Source organism: Rhinolophus ferrumequinum, chromosome 5 (assembly GCF_004115265.2).
Source record: "Rhinolophus ferrumequinum isolate MPI-CBG mRhiFer1 chromosome 5, mRhiFer1_v1.p, whole genome shotgun sequence".
Lineage (NCBI taxonomy): Eukaryota > Metazoa > Chordata > Mammalia > Chiroptera > Rhinolophidae > Rhinolophus > Rhinolophus ferrumequinum.
The window spans coordinates 52,224,204-52,236,423 of NC_046288.1; the positions used below are offsets into that span (position 1 = coordinate 52,224,204).

A 12,220-nucleotide genomic window follows, 5' to 3' on the forward strand; every position below is an offset into this window, starting at 1 on the left:
AGGTTTCTTTGGTCTTCCCTTAAAAGTGACCCTCTCCTCTGGTGGGTCTCAGTTCTCCAACAGGCATTCCAACTTGTTCATGTTGTGAAGATGCGATCACCAGAAATAGGTACATTTCTTTCACTACTTCTTGCCTCCTGTTACTACGGATGTATTTTTTTTAAAAAATGAATTTATCATGCAAGGGCCTCGTCATAGGCTTCGCTGGTTAGCATTACCTTAAAATACACAGGAAAGAAACACCCATGAAGCAGAGTAAAAATGGCATTAAAAAGCAACTTAGTGTTAAGCTAGACACTGACTCACTCACTATTTGATGGAATGCTGACATTTAACATCATAATGAAAACCGATATGCTGTCAAGACTGCCAGGCATTTTTTGTGTGGGAAAAAAAGAACCTAAAATAGTGACAGGACTATAGCAGAGGATCAATGTTTGTGGAGTGAATAAAGTGGGAGGCCTCATCCCAGGGGAAAAGGAAGGCTCTTTAGTTTGGGGATTCTCAAATTTATCCAATTCAAGGAGTTTCCAGTCTTGAAGAAGTGTAGGCATGCAGGCAGGGAAAGCTGGAAGGTCCCTGCTTCTTAACGGAGTGTGACAGGAAGAACCCAGTGAGTGGGGCACGTAGTCAAGGAAAAGCATGAGACAAGGCTATTCCCACTGTCCCAATCATGGTGCCGACTTCACACAGTGGCCCCGGTTTGGGGGTAGAAAAATGGACATGTACTAAAAGTTATTATGTCCTGTGTATGTGGTGGAGGGAGGAAGGAAAGAAACGTTTCAGGTCAAGATCATCCTGGGGCTTCAGCAGCGCCATAACGCTTTCTGGGCTGACACCACGTTTCCACTTGGATGCTCCGCCAGAGGGCACTCCACATCCATGCACAGAAGTGTTCCACCCCCTCCCACTTGGCTCTAGTCACACAGGTTCAGTCTTTGACTATATTTCTTTCTTTGCTTCAGAAAATATTTTAAAAGGCTTTAAGTAGAGAATGTTTGAGATAAGAAAAATTGCTGAGGTAAGATTGGTCAAATCTAGCTCTTAATCCTTGAAAAGCTAGATGAAAACTAAGCACTGAGTTTGAACCCCATGAGAAGTAAGTCACTTTGGGGGTGGGTGAAGGAAGGCAGGGGACAGGAGGCTGTTGTGTGTGTGTATGTGTGTGTGCATAGACGAAGATTCACTGGCATATGCAACTCCAGAGTTCAACAGGTTCTCCCAAAGCGAAGGAAATAGACCTAATAACGGATGGTCTGGCAGTGTTACCCTTTTTGGAGAAATAACTTCATTTCCACATTGATGTATTTGATAGGCTGAATTATTATGCAAAACTATACAGTATTACTGTCCTAACTACTGACCAGAAAGACCAAGCAATACTCACATCAACTGCTTATTTTAATGTCAAATGTTTATTTCTATGCCATAATCGCCTCAGCACAATTTGTAAAAGAAAAGAATCCAAAAAAAAAAAAAAAAGGTTTTTTGTTTTGTTTTTTTTTTTGGTCAGGACATTTTCTCTGCAATTATAAGAAAGAAATTAAACACCTTGGTACCAGAATTACCATTTGTTTCACATCATTCTAGTAAGTTGCATCTAAATTTTTTCCTTGAATGTCTTGTTTTTGTTTTTTTTTGGATGGAAAAATATCCACAGGGGGGAAGAATGTTTGGATTCATTAAAATAAATTTGGGATAGTCTTTGTCAGAGAATATATATCTAGAACACCTTTGTTTTGGTATACTATCACTAATTGCCATATTCTTATTATAACAGGCATACTTTATTACATAAAACAAAATTCACTGAAAATGAACAATGTTAGAAACAAAGCGAAATTTGGTGTATCTTAAATCTTTGGGTGATTAGATATTAGCTGAAGCCCCGGTATACAAATTTTTTATCAATACAAATGCAACTCTCTTCTGTGATGAAAATGCACTTAGTAGCTTAGTTCTTTTTGCTTTAGCAGATAGGGCATCCAATACAACTGAAACAACCTGATAACAAATTTTGTTTTGTCAATAAAAAGGAATGCTCCGGTTTCTTAACTGGCTCCCACACTCGAGGAAGCCAGAAGATGGCATTTGCTCTTTAAATATATTTCTCTTGTCTGATTTGAGACACAAAGCCACCAAGCTTCTTACAGCAGAAGTAGGCACCACACCAGAGATCACGAGGCCCTCAGAGAAGCCTGTTAGAGTAAATCTGTGAAGCACGGTGGTGGGCCCAGCACCTACAAGACAGCAATGGTGGTTGTGCACAGAAATCCCTTCAGCAGACTCAGTGAAAGGATGAGAGTTCTTTAAGTTCATGCACATTTTATTGAGTAGTAATATAAAATGCTTTTTCTTTGTCATTGTTACAAGTGCATGCTTTGATTGCCAACATTTCAGAAGTCAAATTACAAAGGCAAGGCTTTAGGCTGTAGTGAATTACTTGGGCACTTATACAATTGTTAAAAAATATGAATGGACTTTTGTTGTTGTTTTCAGAATGAACCAGTTGTAACCCGTAACTGATATACAAAGGGAAAAAAGTGAAAAAAGTACGCATCTGTGGCACATGACAGAACAGAACAAAATAACTAAACCCATTATGACATTAACAGTTACCATGCATTTAGAGTTTCACATGTAACTACAAACTTATTTAAATTTCACAAGGTTGCTAAAACATGCTAACCATCTATATGTGCACTGACAAGCTTATGTTAAAAACTTTTAAGAATACTCTCCCCTTTAGTTTTTTTCAAAGCTTTTTTGATTACAAAATTTCAAAGGCATTAAGCATTTTAGAGAATATAAAGTACGCCAGTATACATACATTTCCAGTATATGTCAGACCACTAAGCGCATTACAGTCCCATACAGGCCGATACAGCCATTTTTTTTTTTTTCTTAAAAAACATGCATAGGCAGATTTTTTTTTTTTACAGAATATAGATGCTTTATCACTGTACTTAATATGGTGTCTTGTTCACTGTATTTAAAAATGCACCACTCATAAATATTTAATTCAGCAAGCCACAACCAAGACTTGATTTATCAACAAAACCCCTAAATATAAACAGCAAAAAAGGATAGATGTAATTATTCCAGTTTTTTTAAAACTTAAAGAAAAGAAACAGAATAATATTCATTGCTAAATTAATAAGTGTTATATTGAAAGAAGGGCATTCAAGCACACTAAAGAAACCTGAGGTAAGCATAATCTGTACAAAATTAAACTGTCCTTTTTGGCATTTTAACAAATTTGCAACATTCTTTTTTTTTTTTTTTTTTATCTTTTTCTGTTTTTTTTTTAAGACTGCCTAATTCATTTTATAGCCATTGTCTGACAAGAGTAGCAAAACATTATCAATAAATAGTCCTTATTTAGTTTGTACATCATTTTGTTAAAAATGTTTGATGTCATCCATTTTTAGTGCTGCAACTGTAAACGTACAATAGAGTAAGAAATTAGACAAAGATTTCGTGTCCAGTAACATAATAAAAGACCTTTCGTTAACCTATCTAGAAGTTCCCAATGCAGTAGGAAAACATGTTCATTCCCTAACGTTGCAGTGTATACTAGCATTAGCTTTCTTTTTAATTTTTTTCCTATAAGCTTTTTTAAAAGGCATACCCAAAAGAGGTGTGCAATCATTACCCTCACCAAAATATAGCTTTTTTTTTTAATGTCTCTCCCTCTTTTTTTAATGATAGTGTAAACTGAATCCAATTTCTGGCCCCCACAGCAAATAAACTACCTTCAAAGGCAAGAACATCCAACTGCTGATTCGCAGCTATCCTCACCATGCCCTGCAGCTCCAAAAACAACAACAACAACAACAACAAAACAAAAAAAAAAAAAAGGGAAAGAAAGGAAAGCGTGAACAAGAAGTGGTCACTGAATATTGCTGCTATTACTGCCATTGCTGTCCGTGCCGTTAGTCTCTGAGGCGAGAGCCTTGTTGATGGAGTTACGGTTGGTGTCAGAGGGCATGGCATCTCTGCGAGGTGGCATCCTCTCGTTAATTCGGTCTAAGCCCTTGGCCTCCTCGAAGCTAGTGATCTTATGTTGTGGTGAAAATCCTTTGATAGCTACACAGAAAATCATTAAAAAAAGAAAAAATCGGGTTAGCCAGAGGAAGACAAAAGGCCCAGCTGTTGCATCAGGTGATGTTAGAGATTTTGCAGTGAGAGAGGGAATCCTTTAGTAGAGAACAAGTGACGGGACCTGAACACAACACAACAGACTCCTTACCATACCGGAAGATAACCAAAAGGTTTGAAAATAGCCAATGTCTCTTGCCAACCAAAATGTCCTCTTCAAGTGACTAAGATGTAAACATTTCTCTTGTCTTCATGAAAGTTTAGATCAACGACATCCAAAGCGGGTATCTAAAGAGGAAAGCTGCTACCAGGTACCGGTCTCTGGACCCACCACAGTGTCAACTGGCCCCATCATTACCGGAATCCTGCATCAAACACCCTGACTTAGACAGACTGGAATACAGCCCTCCTTTGACCATTCCATTCTGCTAGTCATGGCAAATTCAGTACAGTCACTGAGGCAGGTATACCTAAAATTCTGGTAAAGAGCTTAGAGCAGAAGCTAAAAGGAGATCAAAGGAATTAATTTGGGGCATTTCCATGCCATCTCAGAATCCTACAAAGACTTTCTTGGCAAAGAAATCAATGATAGCATGAAAAAAATAAAGTTATAAACTCCCACTTTCTCCACACAACTTTGGAGGCATGTGGAGTGGGTGACAAGGTAAGAGAAACTCAGAAAAATCAAAATCAGATCACTAAGTAGAAAACTTTTTCTGCCCTTCAGCAGCGAACTGGCCAAACTGATGTTTATCTACTAGCCATTCCTGCCTAAATCAAAGGAAAAGCTCTTTCTTGGTACATTAATGCAGACCTTAGTGATACTTCAAGAATAACATGGTGAAAATGCCTTTGACGTCTTTCAACAAAAACAAATAGGACTGGCTTTGGCCCTATTCAATGAAACCATGGAATTCTCAAAGGGGGAGCAATGAAATTTGATTTTGTTCTTCAGTGACCCTTAAGTGTGCTCCAGAGATAGATAAGGCATTTGTGCAAGAAACTTAATGACTTCTTCAGTGGGTCCACCAACCAGTAAGCTGAAAATAAAGTATGTAAATAGGGGAACCAATGACATCAGTTTGCTTTACTTCCTGTGAAGTGCAGGCCAGATTTTGAAGGGCCAATCACCGATGCTGAATTGGGCTGCATCTCCATGGCTCATTAAGGACCACTTCATGGTACGTTTTATCCTCCCCCCACCTTATTTGGGAAAGAAAGGAAAGCAGTTTCAAGCTGAAACTTTGCCAGCCACTCCTATGCAAATGTGCAGTGCCTGTGATTAGTACAGATGAGATTCTTAAAAGACATAACACAGTTGCTTCTAAATCCGTTAAACGATGAGAAATAGTTTGTTCCCCCTCTGCATTTTAAAGGTTAGCATCATGGTGATTAGTCAATTGTGAGAGGAAGAAGATGGGGAAATGGGGAAAGACCAAGGCCCAAAGCAAAGCTTCTTAATTCTTCTCTAATTTAGTAATAAATTGCAAAGTAATAGAGCTGTCTTATGAGTACCCACCCTGAAAACTAACTCAATTATTTGGAGGGACAGAACAATTGCACAAAGTGGGACTCTAGTCTTTTGCTAAACTACTATGAATATGATTTCATCATAAATAATAAATATAGAAAGTTCATCATCATGATCATTTAAGAAGCGATTTTATTAATTTCAACGATAAAAGTGGAATCTCTAGGTTTTAAAAGCCAATAAGACAGGAGTGTAGAAATTCGAAATCTAGTTAGGACAATGAGTATGTTTGGAACAGGGCTCCATTTCTAATCACTTTTTGTCTACTCTGGTACAGAAGAATGTGCTCTGCTGTAGTTGCTGGTCAGACAATGGGTATTAGCAATTTACATTGGTCGGATACTTAACACAACACAGAGTCACAGAAACCACAGAAAACAGCCAAACTGTCAACAAGAATGCACACTGCAGATTAGAATTTGCCAAGAGGAATAGAGAATTCCCACATAAATAGCAGTTTACTCACTGCTATTTAGGAAGCAGTTGTATTTTCTCTTACAGGGCTATCATTTCCCCTACCATATCCAAATCATATACAAATTAAAGAGTCTAAAGGTGGCACTTTTTACATCGTATCAAAGGACCATATGCATACAATTTTGGGAAAAATAAAAAGTTATCTTGCAAGAACAAAATACAACTGAAGAATTTTGTTTTAAAGGGGAACTTCAAATTATTCTTTTTCAAATTTCCAGAGGGTATGGTATGTATAACATTAAAAACTAGGTTGATAAGCAGTTCTCTCGTAACTATATATTTAAAAAGCACTCAATTAAAAAGTAATTGCTAAAGGGTCAACTCTATTTTCCTTGAGCAGAGCCAGGACAGTTGGTGATGGACATGTCGTGACTTCCCTTGCAGCACCTAGCGCAGGGCCTGGCGCAAAGCAGACACTCAGCAAACATCAATCAGTTGAGTGATTACTCGATAGTCACTATTCTTGTCACCGGCCACTTCCACAGCCACTTTGCTGGTGCCCACTGTACTACAAATACCAGTAGGTTAAAATTTGATAAGAGTAGCAGAACTGTTTATCTCCTACACAGCTGTCTCATGTTGGAATATTTTTTAGAAACATAAATTATGTTGAACTACAACAAAGCACTATTCCAATGGACATCTTTTTTCTTGCTAGAAACGTCTGAAGACTAGAATTCATAAAGCTATTTTTATTCTCTCCTTTTCAGTGCTGACTGAAGTGATTTGAGGGAGGGACATGGTTCAGCTCAAAGAATATTGTTTTATGCGTTGTTTGTCAAAACAGCTGCCATAACCCCCACCCCACATTGGTCAAGATATATAATCCTTTTGTTTTCTGTGACTATCCTAGGTTCATTGTATACAAAGTCAAACATAGCTTTAAGGGAAAAAAACAAAAACAAAAAACAAACAAACCATAAAAGGACATTTTCCCCTTTAAAGCAAGAACATTTTGGTTAATACTGAGCCACAACTGTTAGCCCAACACCCACACACTCTGTACAAGCTACAGCAAAAAGAAAATGAATACACCCAGCAGAGCCCTTGTCTGTTGCAGGTACAACAGAAAGGGGACTGGCCAATTTACCTTCATCAGCCTCAATAGCCTCAACAGTAGCTGAAGAGAAGAAAGGGGGTGCAAAATGAATGAGAAAAATGAGCAGAGGATTTTTAACTCTAAGAACAAATTAGTGACGACCAAGGGAGCTAAGAGAATTCATGTTCCTGTAAGTGCTGGATTCTGGCACAGATAACAAAACAGAAATGCCAAAAAGAAAGAGAAACACAACAAAATGATAAGTTTAATTTATGAGATGAATACAGCTCTCTGAGTGAACTGCTTTGGTTTTTGCTTACTTAAGTGACAAAATGATTAACCCTTTAGAGAAACATTCAGGAAAGTTTTCTTTTACTTAGATTGAATCGATGAGGGGATGAGGGACGAGGTCAATCTAAAGTGTGCATTTGATTCACACAAATTTCAATAAACCCACTACTGTGCTTGGTGATTTACAGTTTTAAAATGCCAGACAAATGGCAGAACTTGAAGCAATGTCATAGAGTCAGTGGGGTAATTCACACTATTTAATACTAAATAGTCCGATTTCCTACTGCAATGGAAAAGCAGAAGGTGTAAATTTAGAGGAAGAATAAAATGTGTCTGAGTCAATAATGCAAGTGATTCTTTAAAGACAAATGCTGAGCATGATTAGAGTGGTGAGGAAGAAAGAGAAAACAAAGGGAATGATCTAGTCTGGACTTCTTTTGCCAAGTAATCCAATTTAAAATCAGTTTTTCTTATTGGAATATCATTTTTGGGAACAAAAATTATTGAAATGTTACAATCAAGTGGTAACATGCCAATAGCCGCAATAATTCTATCAGCATTTTAAAGAAAAATCTGCTTAAGTACTGAAACATTAGCATATTTCAGAGGCAAAACTTTAAAAGCCCATTGCTTTATCAGCAATTTTTATAATAAGGTTAGAGTTTATATTTCCACTGTACAGGTATATGAGTCTTGCTATGTTATTAAGGCTAGTTGATATTTCCCTAGTTAAGTGAAAAAATGTGAAACTTCTCTGTAACTCCAAAATGTTTACTATTAAAATCCTACCCCTTGACTTTAATTTGCATATTTCTTATAATTTAAGGTTATAAATCTAGGACAACTGCCAAATGTGCACTACAACTTACTTACAGTACATGCTAAATTCCTCATGATAAGAAAGTGTGATGATTTCCACCATGGAGAAGAAATAGTAAAGCTTTAACTACTTTCTCCATTTTGACAAGGAGGGGCATCAGACCATGGATTTTGAAATTGTATTAATGTATGCGGTTTAAAACATACACTGTTTTCAAATTCTCAGGACTAATAAGGTTCCAACTTATGTCTGTTAGGTGTGTGTGCATGTGTGTGAGTTCAACACAGAATAACACAAACTATGGATTTTAAATAAAGTAACAGAAAAGGAAACTGAATAAACCTACGTTAAAACACCAGTGAAAATGTGGAAACAAAACAAAGAATTGTAATAACTTAAATAACTTAAATTTAAAAGTAAAGCAAATATATGGAACCGCACCAGCACCGACATATTAGAAACATGTACTACCCATTATTAAATGTTTCCTTCTAAAGCAAATGTTGCCATAGTTTCTGATAATACACTTGTAGTACCTTAAAATGTGCTTATCAAAAACTTTGCAGATGTTAATTAGGTATCTGTGCATTCTGTGCATATCAATGATCCATTTATGCTACATTTTTAGACAACATGTTTACTTTGGTGGAAAAAATTCCGGGTTTTTTTAAAAAGCTATTAAAATAACTTTTAGCTATAGGGGGAATTTATTTCAATACTATGTATTTTCCTACCTTCATTTAGAAAATTTTCTCCTTTTGTGGAAACTCAAAAATACTGATTTTGGAATAAATTCAAACGAACAAAAAAAATTCAAGTGATGCTGCTAGGATGTGATCATTGAGCAGTATCGTATTCATGAAATTGAACAGTGCTTTATGTAAAAGAGGTATGTCTAAATAATGTAATCATAAGAACACCTGGACCTTCTAGATTGAGGGACAGAGGTAGGAAAAAAAAAAACACAAAAAAGATTCAGGGAAAGATATATAACAAAATAAGCAAGAGGCTAAGATTGTTTTGAAAATGTTATAGTGTATTTTTGTTTTTATTCTGTTTCTGTTAAAGTCTATTCTAACAGCAACATTTCCATAGAGTATTGTTAAAATTGGACTCTAATGATAGTATTAGTTAAAATAGATAAAAAAAGTGAAACAGTGTATATAGTACCACGTTATCTAATAAGGTAGCCAAGCCACATGTGGGTATTTAAATCAAATTAATGAAAATTAGATAAAATAAAACACTGAGTTTTTCAATTGTACTAGCCATATTTCAAGTGCTCAGTAGCTACATATTGCCAGTGGCTTCTGTACAGACATACAAATTTCCGTCATCACAAAAAGTTCTATTGGACAGCACTCGTCCAAGAAAGCTACATCTTTTAATACAAAATCTCTCTTTTAAAGGAAATGTTTTCATTCTTTCCAAAAATAAAACGTGGTTCTACTCAATCTCTTATGTTTTGGGTGTATAAATCAGAGAAAAGACATACTGGACTCTCAATTTCTATTCAAGTAAATAATGAAATCATCCTTTTTAGAACCCTTTTCCACTAAAATCTAGACTTATGGGGGGGTGTGTGTGTGTGTGTGTGTGTGTGTGTGTGTGTGTGTGTGTTTATCCATCATATTGATAATCAGAGCACTTAGTAAAACATAACTAAAAATCTGTTTTTAGCAACTGATTGAATCAAAGTGGTCAAACCTGTTTGTGCATGTAGGTGACCTAAATGAGTTGTCTTTTGGAGAGACCTGGATTGTGGTCAACATGTAAATGAAGAAGTGCAGGGTAGGGAAAGACTCTATTCCAGTGAAAGAGGGAGCTACTGTGTGGGACATGACTGGTCAAGCTGAGGTGGGGTTTCCGTCCTTCTTTGAGCCTAGAAGAACTCAAGACTAAGACCGATCTGAGCTGCGTGAGTACTCAGGGCTCTAAGGACACAGCTGACTGAGTTGCTCTGGGCACACAGTCACTCCAATGGGCCTGCTTACCGCTTTGCAGCGTTTGCTTCCCTCCAGAAAGCACTCCGCTGGGGAGCATGCCGGTGGGGGTCAGGCCTTTCAGCGTCAGCACACTCTCACTCTCTTCTCTGCAAAAGCACAATGATAGTAGGGGGAGGACATTAGTTTTTCTTTTCTTTTAAGGAAAAGAAAAGACTGGAAAGAAAAACAATGCATATAACAAGTCACATTTACATCTTGGCTCTGTGGATTTTTTTTTTTCTTTCTTAAAACGTACTATATTTTCTTACATTCATCTAGGTGTAATGTTATGTGAATGACATGACTAGGATACAGTTTACCTTTATGCAACTGTGATGGTTCAGTCTCTTCTGAGTATTAAAGACACAGAAAATCATTCTGATTTAGTAACCAGGCACTACAATACAAAGTGTTTGCTGGGCATCCTCGTGGCACCACATATATTTTCAAAGTGAACCAAGGGGAGTGAAGATGCAAGCTTTCCCACCAAGGCTCAGCAAAAAGAAATAAAGCTGATTTGACTTGGGAGAGAAAACCAGAGGGTATACGGGAGGTTAAAAAAAAAAAAAAATCCATCTATGGATTAGGAAACCAAAAGTTACATTTGGGAGGCTGTTAAGGAATTTTGACATTACAGGATAAACATGCAAAATAGTGACAACCAGCCAATCATGCAACTGGTAAAATTTCCCAGCTTTTCTTTTTCACAGCCTGCTTCCCCACTGCTTTGCCAATATAAAATCATTTTATGATGATGAATGTTTTACAATCAATTTTATGTTCATCATTATTTCAATTATATTTATTAATCACAGCACTTAATCATAATGCTTAAAGAACCATGAAACAGGAATAACCTCATATCTGTAATCCTACGTAACCAAAAAATATTTACATTTTTATAAATCCAATGTTTATAATATGTGCAACTACCTACCCACATTTTTACGTAAGCTAACATGACCCAAACAGAATTCTTAAACTTCCCCCAAACCTGCTACACTTCCATAATCTTTCTTCAACTCCATCTTTTAGTTATGCTTAAAAGACTCTTCTTTAACTCCTTTCACCCTCTTTCATGCCATATGTCCTCCATCAGCAAATCTGAGGGCTCTATCCTCAAAATGTTTCCTGTATCTTAACATTTCTCACAATATGACTCCCTCATCTCTTTTTAAAACAGTTTCATGGAGATATAATTAACATGCCATACAACTCGCTCATTTAAAGTGTACAACTCAATCAATGGTTTTAATATATTTACCCAGTTGTGAAACCATCACCAGTCATTTTTAGAATACTTTTGTCACTCCAAAAATGAAACCCTTTGTCCTTTAGAGGTCATTCTCCATTTCTTTCAGCCCTGTATAACCACTAAGCTACTTTCCGCAGGTTTGCTTCTCTGAATTTCACATAAAGGGAATCATACAAACCGTGGCCTTTTATGACTGACTTCGTTCACTTAGCACCACCAGCATTTCTTACCTTGGCTTGGTTAGCTAGTCTCTCTGCTCCATTCTTGTCATGCTGTTACACCTCTCCCTCCCCAGCTCCCCCATAACTATTCTCAGTGTAGCAGTCAGGCTGAACCTTTTAATACCTATGCAGTTCCTGTCACTTCTCTATTAAAAGTCTCTGATGGCTTCTGCTCTCAGTAAGAGTGAAAGGCAAAATCTTTACCTTTGACAAGAGCTTTAAAACATTAGCCCCCGACCCACACATTTCCATCCTCACCCGTCTCTCAGACCAGCATCTCCTACCAGCGTCCACTTACCTGTGTGTTTCTCAAATACACCCAGCCGCTCCCCATCCCCCCGCCCCCACCTCTCTGTACTTGTTTAGTCACACTCTTCCCTGAACATCAGCATGGCTCACTCCCTCCCTGCCTTCAAGTCAGCTCATCCTTCCAGTGAGGACTTCCTTGAGAACGCTATTTAAAATCATAGGCTCCTCCATGCTCCCTGTCTCCCCTTGCC

General features: G+C 37.2%; 1 protein-coding gene across 2 annotated transcripts in view; it reads right to left on the bottom strand.

The window, feature by feature from the left end:
- Positions 1 to 1,395: 1,395 nt before the first annotated feature.
- PPP3CA (protein phosphatase 3 catalytic subunit alpha) overlaps positions 1,396 to 12,220 on the bottom strand; it is a 294,361-nt gene continuing 283,536 nt past the window's right edge. Inside the window, exons 12-14 of one of the 2 annotated variants that reach the window (XM_033105697.1) lie at positions 10,254 to 10,351; positions 7,200 to 7,229; positions 1,396 to 4,089 (exon numbers count right to left, since the gene is read on the bottom strand). In XM_033105697.1, the coding sequence (XP_032961588.1) occupies positions 3,893 to 4,089; positions 7,200 to 7,229; positions 10,254 to 10,351 (325 nt within the window). In that variant the 3' untranslated portion in view covers positions 1,396 to 3,892. The remainder of the gene's footprint in view (positions 4,090 to 7,199; positions 7,230 to 10,253; positions 10,352 to 12,220) is intronic. The other variant, XM_033105698.1, reaches the window with a different exon arrangement.